Below are 26,023 nucleotides of genomic sequence, written 5' to 3'. Positions count from 1 at the left end.
TGTTTTTAAAATACATAAAGTTAATGAATTATATCATGTTTACCTGCATAATTTGGTTTTCCAGATGTTTTAAAAATAGAACATTGTCAAATAATTAAAGAACATGGCTGAATGGAGAAGTAGATGTTTATAATCACATAAAGCTATGATTTAACGTTTCGACCTAGATATTGATATTTCTGTACTCTTTCAAAACCAATTGTAGTCGATATAGTTATTGAATATATTAACTCTATAGTTTATACATAAAGCAAACTGGTTAATAATACGTAACATATTATCAAAATAAATATATTTTGAAAGCGTTTCTCTTTTTTTAAATTCCACGTTTATTCCATCAATCTGGTCGATTAAAAAAGGGTTTAAACTTGCAAAAATAGTATAAAATTACAAAAAAAACATAATGTCCACACCATTAGGACCTCCTCTCGCGTCGCGACCACCGTAATCTAGATCTTTGTTTCTCCTGTGTTTAAACTCAAAATCGTTTTGAAATAAAGTGATTAACTATAACAACTAAATTTTATTATCACTCGTACAACAGGCGTATTTCATTTTTTAGTAATGGCAGCAGTTTCTCGCAGCATTTTCATTTTAAGTATGAAAGAAAAACATTTGGGTTTTTCATTATCTGAACATATATATTGACTAACTCAAAATTATATTTTCCTAAATAACTTTTCAATATAAATGAGCGATGATTTTCTAAGCTTTTTAAAAGGAAAAAAGGTGTCCATAAGAACAACTTAAAATAATTTATAATTTACCTATGTATTTTAAGTGAAATAAGAGTAAGTTGTGGAAAAAGATCTTATTGATATTTCCTTTAAAAAATAAAATCTTAAAGGTATCAAAAGCATTTAAAACCTGAAACTTGTCTAAATTATTAGTACGTGTACATGATCCACATGAAATATTTTTTTTTTTATTTTGTCAACCAATCTATAAATAAGCACCATTAATTGTTTATGTATCATATCTACTATGACGTGGTAATGTATAATATACAAATGTACAGTAGATAACATTCAACGTAATGACTGATGTTTTCTAAAAAAATTCGTTGGAATTCCTCGAAGTATTGGAACAAAAAATGACAATTTCAAAACTTATAAACTGGTTTTCCAATTATACAAGTATGGAAAAGACGTTTTCCTTTATAAAAGCTGAATTCATACATGAAAGAAAACAGATAAGTTCAGAAATAAACAGACGTTCAGTGATTAAGTATATAGATTCTATTATTAGTTAATATAAAGATTGTTGACAGGTTATATGGCCCTATATAAAAGGCTATTTGTAAATATAACCCGAGCCGCTAGGCGAGGGTTATATTGCAAACAGCTGTTTATATACGTCAACAATCTTTATAACGAATTTTTAATACAGCAAGCATCATTTTTAAAGAAAAAAGTAAGATTTCTTCATGAATCGACAGAAGCCGTGTATATAAAACTGTTAAAACGTCACGATTATCCAATGAAAAGTGACGTTACAAACGTGCAGTATTATAATAATCCTTATAATACTGCACGTTTGTAACGTCAATTTTTATTGGATAATCGTGACGTTTATATAGTTTTATATACACGGCTGCTGTCGATTCATGAAGAAAACTTACTTTTTTGCTCTAAAAATGATGCTTGCTGTATTATAAATTCGTTATAAAGATCGTTGACAGGTTATATGGCCGTATATAAACGGCTGTTTTTAATATAACCCTCGCCTAACGGCTCGGGTTATATTTACAAACAGCCGTTTATAAAGGGTCATATAACCAGTCAACAATCTTTATAACTAATAATATAAATGTAAGTGTTAATTGGTTATTAAGATTCAATACAAGCGTTAACGTTATTCATTGATATAGCCCTTAAAATAATAATATTTTGATGATTCTATATAACCACATATGTTACAAAGAAGCTATATCGTTTCTTCTGTTTTTCTTCTTCTTCAATCAATTTCTTAGCTGTATATACTTCTTGTGGCCAGTCGAAATTGTCTATTGGATAAGGTTCAGTCCCTGTGATGATCGTGTCTTCAATTTGCGAATGCATACATCTTCAAGGCGAAGTCTTTTGTTACGCTCGAAAGGCTGAATTATTTTGACGTCAATATCGATGACGTTATGGTTTGCACTATTAATTAAAATAACGTATCGTTATTCCTAGATATGACATCTCCTAGACGTCACGTAATATCTTACCTGTTTGTCCAACGTATTGTAATTTGCATTTTTTGCATGTGATGAGATATATCACACTAACCGTGAAACATGCATAATTTCTGGGGATGATGAATGTTCTATTTGTAACGTTGCTAGTAAAGTTTTCGGAATCAACAATATATTTACATACAAAACATTTTTTTCCACAGCGTAACTCCTTTTCTGAGATTGTATAAGTTTGCTCGAATCAGATCGAAATGAAAATATATATCCCTTTAAGATTTAGCTCTGTGAGTGACGGCTAATATTCTTGTATTACTGGCAAATGTTGTAGACGTATTGGATAATAGAAGGTTGAGGTGTTTGGTTTATACAGAATTTATTTTAGTTTGATTATGTAAGAAGCTATAAGCTTATAGACACACTTTCGAATCTGTTCCTAGAACCAATTAGTACTGAGAAAAGAGAGTAAAGTTTCTTGCTCAAGGAAACAACGACTTGCAGGGCCCTGACGGGGTTTGAACCCATGCGGCTAGCGATCATTAGATTACTAGTCCGACGCGTTAACCACTTGGCCATGTCGCCACTTAAGGAAGGTTGAGATGTTTGTTTAGGATACTTTGTGCTGTATATGTATTTGGGTTTTATGTATAGATAAATGGTATGATACGACTTTTCTCTTTCCTCTTCGTCGTCAACCGGTTGTATCTGTTCATGTTTCCCGCCTTTTTTATCCGCTATTTTGATAACCTCTAGCTTTTAGGTTTATTGCCAGATTATTTCTACACGCTATGAATCTAATCATCACTATTCTTAATGCTTGGCTATACGGAAAACTGTTCTTCTGGTCTGGCAAAATGTAGATACATATTGAGCGTCTGTCGGTATTGTATATTCTGTGGTGTGGTGTCGACCGTAATATGCTTGTCCAGAAATTTTGCCTGCTTTAAGCATGTTAAGTCTATCTTGTGCGTGGATTTTATTGAATTATGAAATGAGCTTAGACGGGCCATGAAGGAAATGAATTCCTGTCGGGTATGCGGCTTAATAATGAAGATGTCATCTATATAAATCTCCACCAAACTAAAGGTTTGACTCTTTGGGTTTGTAAGAATTTTGTGTTTAAGTTATCCATGAAAATGATTGCGTAGCTTGGGGCGTATTTTGTACCCATTGTGGTGCCAGATATTTGTTTGTAGTGTTTCTCATTGAAATTAAAGCATGTTTTTAAAGAACAAATTCCTCACTTGAATACTGTTGAACCACCATTAGGTTATATCCTGCTTTTGCTTCAAGTAGTTAAAGAATGTTGTTATTTCATCGGATATGTTTTGCGTTTTGTCTGAAGGGATTGCTTGGTAAAACGTTTGTCTTTTAGTTGTCTGAGGCCTTCTTGTATATACGAAATCTTATCTAGAATAACTACAGCACCTCCTTTATCTGCACGTGATATCTGAATTGTTAAGTAAAGATAATATGGCCTGCCGTTCTTCATAAGATATATTAGAAACTGGCTGATTTTTATTCTTTTCGTTCATCAATCTAAGATTGTTACAGGCAATTTAGGTCTTTCTATTCGGCTATTTTCTTTTTGGGTGGTTCCAGTATTCCTCACTTGGCTCACTGTTGAATCACCATAAGGTTATGTGTCCTGCTTTTGCTTTTTAAATTTGTCTTTTGACGTATTATCTGTAATATGCAGACTTCATAACCTCTGATCCCCTTTCTACATTCAATTTTATTTAGTTCCGTCCATTGTTTTATCGTTCAGGGCACACGCATTTGTTTACTTGGGGACCATATGCCGCTTTTGATGAAATGGCACTAACGTGTCACATTGAAGGTTCCATGATAACCGCCATATGTTTCGGATGTTTCAAAATTCTTAATTTTACCAATTCATGTTAAATACTGCTTAAGCCAGTGCTAGGGGGCGTGGACGGTAACTTGGACTTCTTAATACCGTCCATGAACAGTCTCAATAAATCTGAGCCTGTAAAATTTTCAATTTTGTCATGCTGTGCGTTTTTTTTTAGGAATTTCCTATTTCTCTCTATTCTAATCCGATCGATTTACCTGCTGGTGATGTCGATCCGGATTATTCCTTTAATGGCATTTCTTCGTGGTTGGTTCTGAAAGAATTGTGCTAACCTTGCGTTGGTGCTAGATATTGCTTTAGTACTGGATATTGCTTTGGTACTGGATATTGCTTTGGTACTGGATATCGCTTAAGTACTGGATATCGCTTTGGTACTGGATATTGCTTAAGTACTGGATATTGCTTTGGTCTTGGATATTGCTATTAAAAGTACTGGATATTGCTTTGGTACTGGATAATGCGTTGGTACTGGATATATTGCTTTGAGATTTGATATGTCTTTAGTACTTGATATTGCTTAAGTACTGGATATTGCTTTGGTACTGGATATTGCTTTGGTACTGGATATTGCTTTGGTACTGGATATTGCTTTGGTACTGGATATTGCTTTAGTACTGGATATTGCTTAAGTACTGGATATTGCTTTGGTACTGGATATTGCCTAGATCAATGCATATTTATTGACAATTTTACAGGTCAAGTGACCTTTGACCTGAGAATGGGTGTGGCAGGTACAGTTCGTCAAGGTTCAATTACATATGTTTTAAGTTCCTCACTTTAATGAGCAATTTTATGCTTTGTTATTATATGTCTAAGTGTCATTGACATTTATAAAAAAGGTGCGGCAGGTCACCCTAACTCTGCATATAAACATACAATAATCACATTATGCATATGTGACACACAGGAAAAAAAAACTCACCAAGTTGCATCAACACATAAAATATCCATGAAACAACTATAAAATAAGTTTTGATGTAAATGACCATAAACAAAAACTGATACAAAACGGTTAGCGAAAGACAAAGACGACACAGAGGAGTCTGTTTATAGAAGGTATTATTCACGCCCCAAATATGGCTACTTAAACTGTATATAGAAATAACTGATAAAGAAACAATTACAGATGTGTTCATATGGCAATTATCATTAATCCTTCAATGCTACATGATTTAATAATTCTATGACAAGCATCATCAAGTATCATCCAAAATAAAAGAAAATATGTTCTCTCCAAAGGTAAAACTTTATACAATGGTTCCTCAAATATATGCTCCCTGGTTTATTTTTTCCCAGGGAAATAAAAACCTGTTGAACCAGACCAAAAGATAACACAAGAGAACTGTGCCAATGTCTCCAATCCTTTAATCTATTTTAATGAGCCAAAAAGTAACAGATCACACTGAATATACACAATTAGCTATTTATTTAAAATACAACAAAAATGGAATAATTACAAATCATGAATATGACAAAACATAATGCTGTCTTAAAAACATCAACAGAATACAAATCTAACAAACAAACTCGTTAAATTGATATCCCTCGTCAAATTAAACTATTTGCTTCTTAGTACCACCCAGAGCATTAATATTATATTCTCAAGTAGAGTTACTCTTCCTGTACAGTGTAACATTTTAAAGTTGATGCCTAAATTTTTTTTAGATAAGATTAAAAAGCAAGTGTGTGTGTGTGGAGTGGGGGTTAAGTCTTCAATTATGCAAAAGAGAATTATGCTTCTGGAACAATGAAGTTTTCTAGAATGAGATCTATCAATGTCTGAAATTACAAATTGATATAATACATTTTCAGCTTTGATTGAAGAAAAGTTTCCTGCATAAAGATACCATTTCCCCATTACTTTTTTTGGCACTATTAAAAGAAGGAGAACCGCATAAAAGATTAAGAATTGAATATCATCAAATCAAAGAGGAAATACAGTTCAATTTTGTTCCTGAAGTCACACAAGTTTTTTCCAATAGGTAGGAATGGACAAAGCCAAATTTATACACCTCTGTCTTGGACGGGGGTAACAAATAAATACTAGAACTATCACTAAATGTGATTGATACCCCCGCAAGACTGCTTCGGAAATGAGGATGTTACTAGTAACAGAATACCTTGTAAAAGAATTGAAATATAGAGTTATGGTTAAAGATAGTTGTGGTTCTTGTATGTTGCATTTCCTTTCAATGTGGTTGGCCATTGATGAAGTTTTATTGAATTACTCTGTAATATGTCCAGAAAGACAAGGAAAAGAAAAAAGGGCAATAACTCTATAAATACTGAAGATGGAGTTATAGTTCTTGTGCACTGCACTTCCTCTTATTGTGCTTGACCATTGTATGAAGTTGTTTTGAATATTTCCAACCAGTATGTTTCAAGTTATGCTCCGGACAAGGAAAAGTATCAAAGGGCAGTAACTCTGTAATAAGTCAAAATGGAGTTATGGCTCTTGTGCACTGCACTTCCTTTTAATGTCCTTGACAACTGTATGAAGTTGTATTGAATTCCAAACAGTAGTTTTCAAATTATGCTCTGGACAAGGAAAGATAACAAAGGGCAATAACTAATTAGTCAAGATAGAGTTATGCTTTTTGTGCACTGCACTTCCTCTAAATGTGCTTGACCATTGTATGAAGTTAAATTGAATTCCAACCATTAGTCTTCAAGTTATGCTCCGGACAAAAAAAGCAATGGAAAAGTACCAAAGGGCAATAACTCTGTAATTAGTCAAGATGGAGTTATGGTTTTTGTGCACTGCACTTCCCCTTATTGTGCTTGACCATTGTATGAAGTTGTTTTGAATTCCAAACAGTAGTTTTCATGTCATGCTCTGGACAAGGAAAGGTTAAAAAGGGCAGTAACTCTGTAATAAGTCAAGATGGAGTTATGGTTCTTGAGCACTGCACTTCCTCTCAATGTGCTTGACCATTGTATGAAGTTATAATGAATTCAAACAATAAGTCTTCAAGTTATGGTCCGGACAAAAGAAAGCAATGGAAAAGTAACAAAGGGCAATAACTCTGTAATTACTTTAGATAGAGTTATGGTTCTTGTGCACTGCACTTCCCCTTATTGTGTTTGACAATTGTATGTAGTTATATTGAATTCCAACCAATAGTTTTCAAGTTATGCTTCGGACAAGGAAAATGCAAGGTCTGGACCAACCGACCGACCGACCACCGGGTGACTCCTATATACCCCCCCCCCCAAACTTCGTTTTTGGGGGTATAATAATGACCAAATATAAAATATGTTGCTCAAAATTATTTACGATGATACAATACTTTCCTTGCAAATGCTCCAAATCTTGTTGTTGGTTTGTCAAAGATAGCATTTTAGTGATAATCATTTACATTAATAAACATATAACATCAAAAATGGCTGATTGTTATGTACAAGTTTTATGCTAACATACCTCTGTGTAATTATCAAAACATTGATTGTTCTATACAATTATTATAAACAAACCGTGAACACTTACTGCACTTATTAAATATGATACAACTATACATATCCTTTCATGATTGAACACACGTTACTATGAATGTTAACAAAATTGGCCAAGACTCAAATGATTGTGAATGTCTGATTATAAGTGTGCTCCTCAATTATAAGTGTGCTGCTCCACTAAAACATCAAAATCATAATCAGCCTGCTGAACATGATCAAATGTAACAAACGATCAAAGGCAATGACATATTTGACGTCATTAAACAAGACGGCTGAAAAGTGGTATTATTAAAACTTAAAAAATAATTGTTACTTGTATAAATACACAGTTTTACTGATCAAAAAAAGGAAAAAAAAAAGTTCAAACAAAAAAAAACTTGATTTAACTGGTCTTCGTGGCATTTAAGGTAAGTAGCTTGATTTGTAATAACTCCAGCGGGTTCTCCAGTAAAAATGTCCTTGGCAAATGCAAATACTTAATAATATGTCAGTGTATAAAGCTATATATCTGCTGCAAAAATTATTGCTAGTATTTTAAAAAGAATAATACTTTCAGTATGCTTGTATTACAGAAATATTGTAGTAAATTACCTTAAAAGTAAATGTTGCATTTAGGAAATCATTGCTGCTAAAGAGATAAAACCCTACAGTACTATAAAAAGTGAAGTATATTGTGTTGCAGAACAATTTATTCTGTTAACTTACAATATTCATATGTGTTTAATAACAGAGACAGACTACCTTACAACTCTTTCTAGAAAGTCAACCATAATGATTATAGAAACAATTTAATTTTACTATTGATAAATTATAAAAATATTTCATAAGATATAGCTTTATACCCTTCAAAAAACATTATTACATGCCAGAGATGAGTTGCAGTGATTATTGACCCTGATTAAATTATGAGCATCTGCTTGAAGCAGGGCCATTATTTATTTAACAGACCAATTATCACCAGCCCTACCCTGTTGTGTATTTACCACTTAATGGCAATAAATTCTGTCAATCTGAATTTAAAGTATTTCAACATGCCATAGATGAAATATTGTCAATCAACATTGTGGCATTTTGTACAAACTGTGTTGTCACAATTGTAATACACATTCTAAATAATGTATTAATATGACACACTATGTGAAAAATGTATTACTATAAAGGTACATTAAGCCTCAGTATAAATGACTTTTTCTTTTAGTAGTAACTGCAAACAAATGTTTTATAATATTGGAATAATGAATTCAAAACAAGTTAGATGCTTATCACATGAAGAAAATGGCACTGAATGTGAAATAATTTGTGATAAGCTAGCAAAATGTAAACAAAGTGATTAAAAATATTAAAACACCCTACCTATATAAAATTGCCAAAAACGAGAAAGAATCTAAAGATGACCAATGAATCAGTAACACAATACCAAAAATAAAAAGGTTTTAGGAAATAAAAACAAGCTCCTGTTAGGTATAATTGGCCTTTAGGTTAGTTGTAGAAATAATTAGAAATGTATGCATAGGACATGAGTTTCTCTGTTTTGTTAATGTACAAATGTATATCATTAGAGCATAGGACATGGATTTCTCTGTTTTGTTAATGTACAAATGTATATCATTAGAGTATGAGGGAAGGACAATGGCAAATGTACATGCTCCCCCACAAGTGGGGGTATAAACATAATTGAAAATGTCATTTTTTCATAGCATTTTACATGACAGTTTTACATTGTTGTCATGTAAAACTACGTTATAAACTTTCCAAAATAGGCCAAAGTTTTGAAAATAAATATCCTAAATGACTGGAAACATCAACTCAAGATGTTAAAAATATTTAAGGGTACAATATTTTAATTCTAATTATCTACAATCTTGAAAGAAAGGCAAAGTTAAAATGTGTAAAATTGCAAAATAATATAAAATGTTACATTAGAAATAAAACTCTGATAAATTCCATTTTTCAACATCTTTTGTCAGGTGTGCATTTACAAAAATCTCAAATAATTGATAATTATGTTTTAAAAATAAAAGCTGTTAAAAAGGAGAGATTATATTCTTTAGTTTGTAACAATGAAAATACAGTTCAAGTCTGACCAAAGTTAGTGTCCCTCTCTACAAAATAACACTAATGTTAAATATTTCACTCTAATATTTTTGTAATGAGTAAAGTTCAAATACTAAAATTCCTAACATCCTTTTCTGAGCCTTTTGTTAGTGCATCCTAACTAGAGTTACAAGGTAATTCAAACAAAAATAATTATACTGGTAGTTTATTATGACGTTTAACACTGTCACAAACATTTGTCTTCACCATGACACTTTATAAACATATCCCAACAATATATCCCACAGAAAAACTGGAGTTATTTATTTTATAAATGTACACATATAAGGCAATATGGGTAGTGGGAATGATAAAAGTAACATTTAACCATCATTAGATCATAAAACATATATCAATTTATCATAAGATCATATAACATATATCACACCTTTATAAACTATTACTATTGTCTTTTAAGTTTTATATTCCTAGTACCCATGTATAAAAATCTGAATATCTTACTATACATCTCATCTTATAACCTAGTACAAGACATTACTAACTCTACTAGATCATGTGTAATATATGAGGGAATACCTGTAGAATCTCTCAATCCATTTTAAAAACAGTCACATCTTGCAATAACTTGACATTTATATACATATATATTCTAATAAATAAAAATTGCAATAAGACACTTAAAGTAGAAAAACAGATCTCGTGTAAAGAGCCTAATACTAGTAAATGTAGAACATTAAATAATAAAATCATGGTGGAGTAAACAAAATATACACACTGCTATAATGCTGGTAGGTTAATCATTATACTAACAAAACTTTTAATATAAATCTGAATTCTCTTTCGGGTATTCTTCATCATAAAAAATGTATAATATATACCATATGGATTTTGGTGGTTGAAATGAAATTATCTTTTGTTATGACAGTGATAATATTCTATATTTATACGTTTACTAGTACATGTATATATACAATTATTAATAAAGAGACAATAAAACTGTACTATTAAAACTTAGTGCTCGCCAATTTTTTTAAGCCAATCACCGAAGAGGATTTTTCAAATTTTCAGGTTTCAAATCTTAATAGAACAGATTTTATATAAACTGGACGTTTTATATTATAAAAAGCAAGTGGGCGGAGCTTAGTTTCGAAGAGCGCTAAAGTGAAATATACGCATGTGCAGAGATCATGAAGTTTACTCCTACTAATCAATATTTATGCATCATTTTTTTTCCGTACACGCACATGTATATCGTCACTACCGCATAGAATTAAAAAAAGAGGTTCATTGAAATGAAAACAGGCAAAATTACAGTAAAAATGTTTTATTACTTACGGAACCATTATCATTTTATAATTTCCAAATAAAAAGTTCACTTATTCCAACATAGTATGTTTGTAATATTTCTAACTTTTTATGTAAATATTACAGCCCGTGCCGCCGCAAGACCGAAAGTAGGGTGTTTTTATTAATTTTACATTTATTTTTGACAATATACTGCCATTTGTCCGAAGATGATATGTATATGAACATAATTAATATGTATGATGCATATATAATCAAGCTACAGGTTCATTTCAGCCCGAAAAATATGTCGAGGTGACGGGCGAGGCAAGACATGTCGACTTTTTGCAGCTTATTGTGAAGTTGCAGTACATGAAAATCGGGCACATGACAAATCAGCACATTAAAAAAACATTCTAGTGTTCCGTGGTATACATCTTTTCTACATGTCATACCTCCTTTCCTTATTACAATAAATTTTTACTGCATTGTTATCCATCGCTGGTTTGTTTTTAGCAGAGAATGACCTGTGTATGTTCAAAGAGGGTACCGTTTGAGAATATTTCGCAAAGAGGGAACCGATATGGATATGCACCGTGATATTGTCTGATTTACCTAGACAGAATGCGGGAATAAACTATGCAAAACACGTGACCCGAAAATGTGTACTGCTACCTCTTCCAAATATGGTTATACACATTTAGGCTATCGTGTGACGTCACGCAGTGTGTTAGGCGGAAAAAAATGGGCGGAGCACTAAGCCGGTTAGAGTGCATATTGGATGTTCTTCGTAAATAAGAAAGCTACAGTCGCTTCGCAAGCTCCGCTCCTTTTTAGCTTTCTTATTTACGAAGAACACCCAATATGCACTCTAACCTATACTTGCAACATAAATAACGTATTTTATGAACAAAGAAATCCATATACAAGGCTAATTTTTTGATAAAATTTGTGACTTAAAACATATCTACAAGACAACAACTACATTTACATCATACTTTGAACCCCTTTAACTAACAGACATGTTTTAAACACTAAAATCTAGTCTACAGTAAAAGAAAAGGCATTTTGGTGATAAAAACTTGAGACACTGACCGTAATTTCATGCATTCCTGGCAGACTTTCTCATTTCAAGTCATGGTTTATCAACATTTATAAATATAAAGTAATTATTTATATCATTTAAAACATAAGAGATCAAATAAAAATGCTCCAATAAAAAGAACGTTTTTGTGTACTCTTGGTTTATATTATTGCACCCACTTCTTCAATGGATTTCAGATATATCCTCATTACAAAAATAAATGTTATATATCCTCAATTAAAACAAAAACAAATGTTTGCTAAAATGAACATAATTCTTCATAGTAATTAAATAGTTTCACATATAGTATTAAAATGTTTGTTACTTAACACATAATGTTTGCTAAAATCAACTAGTAGTTAAATGATACCATATATAAAATATGAATGATTTGTTTATTTCAAAATGAAATATCAAGTCAAGTTATCAACAATATGCTAAAAGTTATGTCAAAAGTTATAATGTATATAGATATTATATGTCCATAAACTTTCTTCTCTATATTTTCTCTTGTGATGTTCTTATATCACTGTATGTTATAGACAAGTTTACATGTATACTCTATCATTGTATGTTATAAACATGTTTACATGTTTCCTCTATCACTGTATGTTATAGACATGTTTACATGTATCCTCTGTTATTGTTGTTTTGTTGATTCTGCTCGAAATACATAAAGTCCTGTAATATAAAAGGTTGTTTTGTCCAAGTATGAAAATAATCCATTGATAAATTAACAATTTAAAGCCACTTGTGGTGATAACCAGTGAAAATGAAATAATTTGACATTCAAGGTCAAGGTCATACATGAGTCAAGGTTAATTTGAGTTTAATATACATCAAGGTCCTGGCCTCAAAAATGTTGTGTATAGATTTAAATTAATTCATTTATACATGACCAAGTTTGAGACAGTTACAGAAAAAGAAGTTACAGAAAAAACAAGAGAATTTCATTAATTTCACCATGACAGTCAAGGTCAAATTAAGGTCCAGGTCACATCTAAATTATTCAATATGTTTGTTTGGCAGTAAGTCTTGTTTTGTCTACGTGTAAATTAAATCTGTACATTATGACAATTTAACAAAAAATTCAAAAATTTGAATGTTAAACTATAAACAAAAGCAGAAATAAAATCTAACTTTTAAACTGATATCACAAAGTTCATATTTTTATCTGAAATAGTGCATGTGTAAAAACATTACTGGTTGCTGTTGCTATTAAGAAAATCAATGACCCACTCGGGCAGGGCCCAGGGCTTTCATTTTAACAAACATGGGAGACACCCACTAGAAGATGTTTAATGCTAAATATCTAAGCTCTAGCTCTTTTCTTTTTAAATAGAAGATTTTTTAAGTTTATAATACAAAAATATAAGGAAAATCAATGGCCCCCAGCCGGGGCCAATTTTGACCCAAGGGCTTTTACATGTATTTGAACAAACTTGGTAGACACTCACTAGAAAATGTTTCATGTTAAATATCTAAGCTCTATGTCTTTTGGGTTTTTTATAAGAAGATTTTTTAAGTTTTTACTATATACATTAGGGAAGTTTTTACTATATAAATAAGGGAAAATCAATGAACCTACCCGGGCAGGGCCAATTTTGACCCCAGGGCTTTTATTTGAACAAACTTGGTAGACACTCACTAGAAGTTATTTCAAGATTAATATCTCAGCTCTAGCTCTTTGGGGTTTTTAAAAGAAGATTTTTTAAGTCTTTACTATATACATTTAAGGAAAATTAATTTTACCCTTTTTTTCCCTGAGTGGGGTAATTTTGTAAGCAAATGCTACATGCTAACTAAATGTGTTTTCCTATATAAAGCCTATACAGATCAAGGGACCCCCGGGATGGGCCAATTTTGATCTGAGAAAGTTCGAACCTGGGTTCTGCCTCATTATCAGTAACATTTCTGTCAAATAGGTTTAATTTTCTTGTATCTTGTATTATTCACTAAACAATGAAACTTACAATAAGGAAAACAGCTCCTAACATAACTGCCTTCAACTTGACATCAAGATCCATCGGAACTGAAATTAATCATCAATACCAGATATTATCAAAGTTGATAACAAAACATAAACCACAAATAGTTTAATATTTACTCTCACTATCAATATAATCATAATATCTCACTATCAATATAATCATAATATCTTACTATCAATCTAAACCTAATATCTCACTATCAATCTAAACCTAATATTTCACTACCAATATAATCTTAATATCTCACTATCAATACACACCTAATATCTCACTATCAATATAATCTTAATATCTCACTATCAATACACACCTAATATCTCACTATCAATATAATCATAATATCTCACTATCAATACACACCTAATATCTCACTATCAATATCAGGGCTCATCCGGAAGGGCGATTCAGGCGAAAACTTCGCCGTGTATATTCCAATTTCGCTCTTCCGATTGATCAAAGAGAAGTCAACATCGCCGATAAAATCTTAATTCCCAAATAGTAATTACTTAGCGATGTAAAGAGCAGAGATTGTATCCGCCCATATGACGACCGCTAATTATCATTATCCAATCAGAGCGTCGCTTTATACTACCCTTCTACCTGTAAGCGAAGCGATAGACCGCCTACTCTAAACAGTAAATAATGAGAGCATCGGCCCGAAACGGTATAATTGTGTGATAGTTTTGCGAGTTTAATACGGGATTTGGCGATAATTATAAATTGTTTTTTCCCCGATTATCTAAACAAGTGCAATCTTCCCTAATTGATATACACGATGCACTTCGATGGTGGGTTTTTAACCCGAGTAAAGGCGATGTGCAATGGATTTTTCACGGCTATCACAAAACTGTTAGTCAATTAAAAATAATCAATTTCATTAATGATCAGCGACCAGATTAAAAACTTAATCATAGTTTTGAATGATTTCAGTCTGTTAACATCAATTTTTACTGTAAAATTGTTATGTCGCTCACGTCATGGCTACAAGGCGAAATGCCGAAACCGAGCAGTAAGAAAGTTACTGATTCTGATAGTTACACCTACGCGAAAATTTAAGAAAGCCAATTCGCAAAAATCTAAGATTATCTTGCGATTGGTATGTTGTAGACAGTAGGGGTGTTTGGCATTGTTCTCTTTGTAGAAATGCCAAATTTGACACAGTTTACGCACGTGGGCAATACATCCCGGCTTAACTAGACATATCGGTCGTATATCATGTAACGTGCATATAACAACAACATTTGTCTGGAAAGAAGTGTTCTTATTGTTTCAAAATAAATTCGTAAATATGACGCTCAGATTAAGATTTATCAATATTGTAAATTTTAAAAAGCATTATTTATAAAGATATTACCGAATTTAACATTTCATGAAAATAAAGGGAGGTAATTAGAAATTAATTTTCTACAATTTCTCAGTCAAATTTTTCAATAAGAAATGAATGTATGTAATTTTAGTGATCAAATATAATGTGCACAAATGTTTGCAGTACATATTTTACATATTCTTTGATGTTTGAAAATTGTTTTATAAGCATAATTATATGCATATAAATCTGACATTACAACATTTAGGACTGTGAGAGAAATTTCTGTTACCAGAACATAATAGAACAGATATTATTAATCAATATCCAATGTCACTTCATCTACTTTTAAAGGTGAAGAAAGTAAAGTAAAAAATATGAAATTGATTTAATCATAACTTTTCTTACACATTATTATCAACAAATGTACATGAAAATATATAAACACATATTTAGAGAAAGCTTATAAATAGTTGATCAATAGATATCAAAAATAATTTTTTATATTCATATATGCAGCTCAAAACATTTAGATGCCATTGCCTGATCTACTACTAAATAATTAATCTACTTTTAATTAATACTACTATTAATTAATCTTCTATTAATTAATAAACTGGAGAAATATTATAAGTGATGTTAATTGTGTTTATATTATAATTAAAGGATGTATAGCCATGCATGTTAATGCATACACATTGGGTTGTTTCCCTTCTCCCTAATTTTCGCGAGGTCGTCACTTCTCCCTAAAATTTCCCCCCAGGATGAGCCCTGAATATAATCTTAATATCTCACTATCAATACACACCTAATATCTCACTATCAATATAATCTTAATATCTCACTATCAATACACACCTAATATCTCACTATCAATATAATCTTAATATCTCACTATCAGTATACACTTTATATCTCACTTTCAATATAATCTTAATATCTCACTATCAGTATACACCTAATATCTCACTTTCAATATAATCATAATATCTCACTATCAGTATAAACCTAATATCTCACAGTCAATCAAAACTTAATAGCTCACTTTCAATATAATCTTAATATATAACTATCAATGTAAACCATATATCTCACTTTCAAAATAATCTTATTATTTCACTTTCAATCTAAACTAGATATCTCAACATCAATCTAAACCTATTATCTCACTTTCAATCTAATATTAATATCTCATTATGAAAATATAAACTGGGAAAAGGAAATGTCATAAGGAAAGAATGTTGAAATTATAAAGTAAAGATCAAGTTTCTTACATGAGATACCAAAGTTGTCAGCATCAGTGAAATATTCCCTCAGTAAACCACTCCACTGTTTGCTGATCTTTCCAACTTCTGTCTGGCCATCTTTAGAATTCACCTATCATAAAAAGTAACACAAGTGAGGGTATGTTATGGAAATGTAAGTTTCATGCTATTGACAAATTCACTAATTAAACATTATTCTACATACATGTATGTTGACTGTAAATTCTACTATTCATTTATTGACATATCAGGCGCAGCAGCCATTAGTGGTGTCTATCTAAAGTCCATATATCGCAACCATCTTAAGTCCATATAATACTGTAAAATCATTATTATTCGTGGGGCACGAATTTTCGCGCTTTTCGTGATCCACGAATTTAAGATCCGACGAAATTTTATCCCAACAATTACTTCTGATCATGTTTCTGTTCCATACATGCGTCGCAGCTTTTCCGGTCGATTACTGTGTTATGATGGTATACCTATGATCAGGTTAGTGACAGATTAAATCTATAAATAGTTTAGGTTTGCAATATTTTAGAAACTTAAAAGCAAACTGAATTTGGTCGTATATACACATAACTGAGACTGCTTAATTGTTGTAGGCTACTTGATTGTGTTATTCAGAAAACTTGACATAATCAATTAAAAATGGGAAACCAGTGCAATAATTAGCGCTAATATAAATTGTCAGTTTGCTCTTATTAATTGTAAATAGAATCAAAGAAATCTTTGATATTAATGTCGTAAGTTAAGTACATAAACAAGAGCTGTCGGTAGGACAGCATGCTCGACTATTCTTAGTGCTTGATAGTAAAAAAAATGCCTGATACAGTTACCTCCTCCTGTTTACAGGTTGGGGTCATGATGGTGAACAAGTGTGCAAAGTTTCAATGCCATATGTCAATGGACTTTGAAAATATTTGAACTATTACAAAAACTTTAACGTAAATTCTAAGTCGAAAAAGGGGCATAATTCTGTCAAAATGCTTGATAGAGTTACCTCCTCCTGTTTACAGGTTGGGGTCATGATGTTGAACAAGCGTGCAAAGTTTCAAAGCCATATGTCAATGGACTTTGAAAATATTTGAACTATTACAAAAAACTTTAACGTAAATTCTAAGTCGAAAAAGGGCATAATTCTGTCAAAATGCTTAATAGAGTTACCTCCTGCTGTCTACAGGTTGGGGTCATGATGTTGAACAAGTGTGCAAAGTTTCAAAGCCATATGTCAATGGACTTTGAAAATATTTGAAACTATTACAAAAACTTTAACGTAAATTCTAAGTCGAAAAAAGGGCATAATTCTGTCAAAATGCTTGATACAGTTACCTCCTCCTGTCTTCAGGTTGGGGTCATGATGGTGAACAAGTGTGCAAAGTTTCAAAGCCATATGTCAATGGACTTTGAAAATATTTGAACTATTACAAAAACTTTAACGTAAATTCTAAGTCGAAAAAGGGGCATAATTCTGTCAAAATGCTTGATAGAGTTACCTCCTCCTGTCTTCGGGTTGGGGTCATGATGGTGAACAAGTGTGCAAAGTTTCAAAGCCATATGTCAATGGACTTTGAAAATATTTGAACTATTACAAAAACTTTAACGTAAATTCTAAGTCGAAAAAGGGGCATAATTCTGTCAAAATGCTTGATAGAGTTACCTCCTCCTGTCTACAGGTTGGGGTCATGATGGTGAACAAGTGTGCAAAGTTTCAAAGCCATATGTCAATGGACTTTGAAAATATTTGAACTATTAACAAAAACTTTAACGTAAATTCTAAGTCGAAAAAGGGGCATAATTCTGTCAAAATGCTTGATAGAGTTACCTCCTCCTGTCTACAGGTTGGGGTCATGATGGTGAACAAGTGTGCAAAGTTTCAAAGCCATATGTCAATGGACTTTGAAAATATTTGAACTATTACAAAAACTTTAACATAAGTGGTTACGCCGACGCCGACGCTCGGGTGACTGCAATAGCTCTACTTATTCTTATCGAATAGTCGAGCTAAAAATAATAAACAATCACTAACTAAAACGGATGAATTGTACATCCTTTGATCGTAAACATCAAATACGCTGCTGACTTCTTAATATATCTGCACAATCTTGTTTTATTTACTCACTTTAATTTATATGCATGTTAATTAACACAGTCGATGTGATGTTGCGTGTAGTTACTGTCAAACAAAGTAAGACTGATTCAGGGTGTAAACTATTTAAACTCGCTGGTTAAAACGTGTCAGGGGTCGTATAAATTATGCAATGTTTACATCGGCGAATCACAGGGGCAGTGTGTACAATGGAGCTGCATATCATGTCATCTAGATGTGTTAATTGCGGTCAATTATCGGCAGTAACTGTTATCTTTATGTTATGCCTAGAGGCAAGGATTAGATTATTGACAAGCGCTGTGTGATACATAAAGATATGTTCATGTGGTAAGTAAAAATGCGTGACGATTAATTGTAAGATAACTTTACATTAGGTTATATTTTTTTTTTACAAGAAAATGAAAATCCACGAATTTAATAACCCACCAAAAGGTCCGTTTTGACAAAACCACCAAATTTTATGCCCACGAATATATGTGAATTCGCAGTATTAGAGCAACCGCTTAAGTCCACATATAGCAACCATGTTCAGTCCACATAAAGCAACCATAAGCAATGTCTTTTGAAAGTCCACATATAGCCACTATGAGTGTTAACCAGAGAAAGTTAATATTTACCAAGTTGTTAGCAGATGTGCACATAAATTTACAGGGGTAAAAATCATATACATGTACTATCATCCTCACATGACACGATATTTATACTATTATCCTATTCACAAAATACATGTATATCAATTGAGGATATTAAATTTTGAAAATGTTTGTTTTGCATGTAAGATGGAAATATACATGTATTTTACATAATGAACACAAGAGCAATTTTTTCATGAGTGGCATGTCAACAATTGAAAACATAACAACAGGTGTTCATTAGTGAAATGCAATTGTTTCGTACCTGCAAAACAAGCCCTAATTCTATTTAGGTCTTTTTGTGGTTGTATATCATTTTGACTAATTTTGCCACTTTACATCATGTATTCTTCTTTATGACATCATCAAATCACATCATCACAATTTTCATTGATATTTCAAGTTCAAGTGAATATCTCTACTCAGATTTTTCTTACTTGTATACAGTAAAAAGCTGTATATTTGCTGCCTGTTTTGCTTTTTTTTAAACATTCATATATAGATATACTTTCTTAAGAATTCATTGCTGAGGGTCAAAAGTACTATTAAAGACTGCATCATTTTTCTACTGGTCCCTGAGATGGGACCGGCCACATTATAATCAAGTTATAGCCAGTTACAGCAAAAAAAAATCAACAGTGATTTGACCTTTAAAGTCAAGGTCATTGATGAGTCAAGATCAATGTAAGACTCATCAACTTAAAGGTCTATCCTCAAGGACTGCTGTGTCCAAGAATGAGGACAATTCTTTCATAAATAACTCAGCTATAGCTACTTTGTATATTTTTGGGATATAAGATAAAGACGCACAATTTTATCAAACTAAAACTGTCAGAGTTATTAAACTTGACACACACACACAAATGCATTGTAATTTTGAATTGATATGTCATGTTTGTCCAAGTATTAATAATTTCCATAATTTATACTAACAATAAAGTTGTACAGCCAATCATAGCAGAAACAGTGAGAATACAATAACTACACCTTCAAGATCAAGTCATTTAAAAGTCTAGGTCAATGTCAGTTTAATTTTCATAAAGGTATTGTCCTATTAGATGTTGTGTCTAAATATGAAGACAATCAATCCATCTTTTACATAACACATTTCTAGCCATTTACAGCAACAAATTAGCAAAATTCAATAATCAAAATTGAAGGTCAAGGTTATTTTGGACTCAAGGTAAAAGTCAGTCTGGTCAACTAGAAGGAACATTCCAAAGGATTGTTATGCCCAAGTATGAATACAATTCATTAGTAAACAATAAAGCTATAGCCATTTTGGTAAACTTTTAGGGATATTTTCTATGTAATAATGTCAAACTAGAAAACTTGACGAAGACAGTCGGATTTTGATATTGCTTTATTTCAAATCAATATGTCTACTGGTACCTGAGATGGGACAGGACGGGACAAAGTGATTTCCATATAACCCCCAAAAACTATGTTTGTCGGGATATAATACTTTCCTTTTACTATTCAAAAGATAGAGAATAACTAAGAAATTGTTAGCCTGCAGCTTTGACCTCAAGCTTGTAGTAAGACAACTTAAACCTTGACACTACATGTACATGTCAATTGACCCAAGTATTACTTGAACCCTTAACAGGCTGAACAAGAGCTGTCACAGGAGACAGCCAAGCTCGACTAATAAAATACCGGGCGCAGTAAGGAGGACAAAACTATGAAAGAAAAATCAATTATGTACAATTATGTATTAAGATATAGATAAAAAATAACATTTCTTAACATAAATTCCAAGATCAAGGGAAATAATTATAGAAATAGTCACGCTAGAGTTATGAACCTTGTCACACAACATGTGTGTAATGATAAGAAATATATATTTGAAGTTTGAAGTAGATACATTAAAAAGTAAAGAAGTTATAATATTTCTTAAAGAAAATCCTAAGTTCAAAGAGAGATAAATGTGTAAAAATTGCTTCAAGAGTTATGAACATTGTCACATAAAATGTAATTGATGATAAGGATAAGTATTTGAAGTTTGAGGTAGATACCTTTAAAACTAAAAAAGTTATAGTAAAAAATAACATTTTTCTAGTAAAAAAATCTAAGTTCAAGGGGAGATAAATCTGAAAATATTGGTACTAAGGTTATGAACCTTGTCACATAAGATGGGGATGATGATAAGGTACATATATTTGAAGTATGAGGTTGATCCCTTAAGAAATAAAGAAGTAACAGTAAAAATTAGTATTTTTTAAGGAAAATTCTAAGTTCAAGGGGAGATAAATTTGTTATCTACTTACCCAATCCCTTTCCCACACAGATACGCATTTCTACTACCGTAAATTTAATTTATTAAAACAAAACATCATAAATCTACTTAATATTTAAAATGAGTATTGGTAACTGAAAAAAAAATGTGTTGCTATTTTATGAAATGCTGTAATTTACAGTATAACACTTAATTTCCCCTAAGGTCATTCAGTTCACTGATAAAGCGTAAAAAATAGATGACTATTTCGTCATTAGAATATTTGACAAGGGTGATTAACCAATCAGGGCAACATTGTGCATGATCAAAAGGTCTGTCGGCACAGAGGCATACAAGGAGCAATAAAAATCGTTAGTACACAGTGTGACAGGAACATTTGGTGCAAATTAGGTACAATTAAAATGGACAATGCACAGTATTAGACATAAGTAGTAAGAACCAGCAATTGTGTCAATAAATTATGCAAATTACACCTCCTGTGAAAATTAATTTGTCTGGTCAATACTTTATTATATCAATATTTCGCTACGATTCTACTAGATTTATCATAAATCTAAAGATGTGGGGAATTGACACCACGCGCACCTGTTTTTATACGGCCAATACATAAACATGGCCGCGCCGACTGATTTGTAGAAATCGGTGATTTAGAGATTTAAATTTTGTTATCATTCGCTTAATATTATTATTTGGCGGCAGAAAATTTGCAGATTTATTTTTTATAGTATTCTTTTTCTGAAATCAAGTTTTTATTCTAACCTTGTCTTTCCCTTTAAGAAATGACAAAGTTATAGTGAAAAATATTTTACTGCACCAAAACTTTAATCTGAAATCTGGACGCTGACGCCGACACCGGGGCGAGTAGGACAGCTCTCCATATACTTTGTATAGTCGAGCTAAAAATGAGACAGGAACTTGCCTACTGACAGACAGATGGACAGATAAACAGTGACATAATACTACATGCTATTATATTTTAGGTACTTACAATGAAATCTTGGTCCCAGGTACAACATGGTCCTTGTATAATGCAACAAGGTCCTGTCATAGAAAACACCTCTTCATGTTCAGCGTTACAAATAATGTAATGTGGTTCAATACAGCTTTGTCTAAATAATACAAAAACAATACATTATAAAGTATGTGCTCAATTACATACCAGGTCTACATAAAATGTAATGTGGTTCAATACAGCTTTGTCTAAATAATACAAAAGCAATACATTATAAAATATGTGCTCAATGATATACCAGGTCTACTATGACTATACTTTAACCTGTTCCACAAAACATTTCTATGTTCATTAAATTACTCATTTTTTATATATACATTTATTATATTTATTATTGACAATTTATAAACATAATTCAGCAGTGCTTCATTTCATATTGCTTTGAAAGATTTGCCAAAATAAATTGTTACATGGTATCCTTTTATTTTCTTTCTAGAAACAAAATATTTGTCATGCTATATACTATTAATAATGTGTGTAGTCTTTCAAAAGTACATTTCTATGACAATATTAATATACATGTGAAATTCAGGGTTCCCACTCTTAGATATTTTGAAAATTTAAGGACTTTTCCAGGACTTATCAAGGACCTTTTTTGATTTTTTAAGGACTTTTTAGAAGATAAAATTTCAAGCTATTTGATTTTTTTGTCCTTTGAATATGCTCATGGTAATGTTTAGCAACACCAATATAATACATATAGTTCATGACATAAATCTAACTCTATCTAAGAAATACATTCAGTGTCTATAAATAATGAAATGTACTTTGTGACAGCAACTGTTTTTGCAGGTTGTGTGCCATTTTCATGTAATTTTGCTGTTTTTAATGCTTTCAAGGGATCACATTTTGACCAGATATTCATAGTACTTATTAAATAAGTTACCACACATTTGACCTCAGTCCACTTAAAGGCTTCAAAGAATGGCAAAAGCATGTCACACTGAATGGTATAATTATGAAAACTGCCTGCAGGTGATTCCACATTCAAAATTTCACAACTTTAATGTTTAAATGTTGTATTCTGCTTAAGTCAGTGCTACGGGAGGGGGGCGGTGTTCAAAAATGTATATTTAGGTATGTTTGATTACATCTTAGTGAAATTGTATATTGTATTCATGATTAAAACACAATTTTATTAGTACAACACATTATTTTTAGTATATATTGGCTATACTTTGGTATTTCGTGCTACCCGTGTGGCCAATTGGCTGTGCTCTGCCTTTACAATAGTTCATGTATGTAATCAGGGCTTCCACAAAGTTCCAAAATTTGGAAGTCAGACACTGCAAAATCTCTGATATTGGAAGTCACATTATATAGGTAAAGAAGGAAAAGTAGAACTTAAAGAAGTCACAAACCAAAATCAGGGAGTAAATGACTCCCAAACTTCCATTAATGGACGCCCTGTATGTAATACTGTTGTTAATTTTATATTGATATACCTTTGGCTTTTAGCATGGTTGGGAGCAATTAGGATAAAAAACATTGCCCAAGGAAACAACCATACCTGTGAGCTTTCACCTTTTTCATGTGCTTTGAGCACAGGCCAATCAAGCAAACTTGAGGTCGATTTGTGACTGTCTTATAAGATTTTCCAAACAAAACCGCCATAGTAACCAGAAAATAAATGTTAAATCTCATAAATGTCAAAATTGGCCTCTTAAAACACTTGTAAATCGAAAAATCATCAACATTCAAGATGCGGAAATCAATATACTGTGCTAAGACCGCCATTTTGGTTGTTTGATTTACCTCCCCTTTTCCAGACTAATTCCCGTACCTTCCCGGACTTTTTTCTGTATCAACACTAATTCCCGGACTTTTCAAGGCCGGGAGCTAGTGTTTTCAAATTCACGGACATTTCCCGTTTTCCCGGACAGCGTGGGAACCCTGGAAATTGCATTTGACACTAACATAAATACATATGTTTAACATATCCAAAAAATATATAGAGAAAAAATTTTTTACTTTATCTAAGTTTAACCCAACCAACAATCTCACTTTACCATTGCTTATTTTGCGTTTGTTTGTGTTTTTTTTTTGGGGGGGGGGGGGGGGTTTACGTCACATCAACACAGTATTGGTCATATCTCGACGTTCCAGCTTTACTGGTGGAGGAAGACCTCAGGTGCCCTTCATTGCATTATGTCAGGCATGAACAGGCACCTGAGTAGAACCACCGACGTTCCGTAAGCTAGCTGGATAGCTTCCTCACATGAAAGAATCCAAGTCCCTGTAGGGATTCGAACCCACAGCGTTGAGGGGCAAGTGGTTTGAAGTCAACAACCTTAACCACTCTGCCACGGACGCCCCTTTTACCTTAGTTTAACACATATCCAACAAACAGACTTTACATAAGTTTAAACATCCTAAATAACTAACATAACCTTTTTTAAATTGACTTCATCAAATAAACTCACTTTTCCTCGGTTTAACACATCCAATAAACTCAATTAAAATTAGTTTAACACATTCATTAAACTCACTTTACCTTAGTGAAACACAACTAACAAACTCACTTTTCTTTTGTTTAACTGACCTTATCTTAGTTTACATCCAACAAACTCACAGAAGACACTTTAAGTTAGTTAAATACATCCAACAAACAGACTACCCGAGTTTAACACATCCAAAATAACTAACATTACCTTTGTTAAACTCACATTACCTTAGTTTACCACACCCAACAAACTGACTTTATTTTAGTTTAACAGACTTTACTTAAGTTTAACAAATCCAACACATTGACTTTACCTTTGTTTCACATATTCAACAAACTGACTTTATTTTTGTTTCACATATCCAACAAACTGACTTTACCTTTGTTTCACATATCCAACAAACTGACTTTACCTTTGTTACACATATCCAACACACTGACTTTACCTTTGTTTCACATATCCAACACTCTTACTTTACCTTTGTTTCACATATCCAACAAACTGACTTTACCTTTGTTTCACATATCCAACAAACAGACTTTACCTTTGTTTCACATATCCAACAAACTGACTTTACCTTTGATTCACATATCCAACAAACTGACTTTACCTTTGTCTCACATATACAAACAAAATGACTTTACCTTTGTTTCACATATCCAACACACTGACTTTACCTTTGTTTCACATATCCAACAAACTGACTTTACCTTTGTTTCACATATCCAACAAACTGACTTTACCTTTGTTTCACATATACAACAAACAGACTTTACCTTTGTTTACATATCCAACAAAACTGACTTTACCCTTTGTTTCACATATCCAAACAAACTGACTTTACCTTTGTTTACTACATATCCAAAAGACTTTACCTTTGAAATATCTGACTTTACCTTTGTTTTCACATATCCAACAAACTGACTTTACCTTTGTTTCACATATCCAACACAACTGACTTTACCTTTGTTTCACATATGCCAACAAACAGAACTTAACCTTTTTGTTTCACAATCCAACAAAACTTTACACATATCAACAAACTGAAAATATTCTTTACCTTTGTTTCACATATCCAACAAACTGACTTTACCTT

At 32.0% G+C, this 26,023-nt stretch overlaps 1 protein-coding gene across 3 annotated transcripts in view; it reads right to left on the bottom strand.

Annotated features, from left to right (window-relative positions):
• Window positions 1–5,396: 5,396 nt before the first annotated feature.
• LOC132734510 (phospholipid scramblase 2-like) overlaps window positions 5,397–26,023 on the bottom strand; it is a 46,025-nt gene continuing 25,398 nt past the window's right edge. For all 3 annotated transcript variants that reach the window (XM_060721270.1, XM_060721271.1, XM_060721272.1), the window contains 4 exons: window positions 22,460–22,580; window positions 16,500–16,602; window positions 13,902–13,960; window positions 5,397–12,609 (listed from right to left, as the gene is read on the bottom strand). In XM_060721270.1, the coding sequence (XP_060577253.1) occupies window positions 12,553–12,609; window positions 13,902–13,960; window positions 16,500–16,602; window positions 22,460–22,580 (340 nt within the window). In that variant the 3' untranslated portion in view covers window positions 5,397–12,552. The remainder of the gene's footprint in view (window positions 12,610–13,901; window positions 13,961–16,499; window positions 16,603–22,459; window positions 22,581–26,023) is intronic.

The sequence above is a fragment of the Ruditapes philippinarum genome, unplaced genomic scaffold, assembly GCF_026571515.1.
Source record: "Ruditapes philippinarum isolate M1 unplaced genomic scaffold, ASM2657151v2 ctg2025_1_1_1_1, whole genome shotgun sequence".
Classification (NCBI taxonomy): domain Eukaryota; kingdom Metazoa; phylum Mollusca; class Bivalvia; order Venerida; family Veneridae; genus Ruditapes; species Ruditapes philippinarum.
The sequence above is the reverse complement of the archived record's forward strand: the minus strand, read 5'-3'. Positions and strand labels throughout refer to the sequence as shown.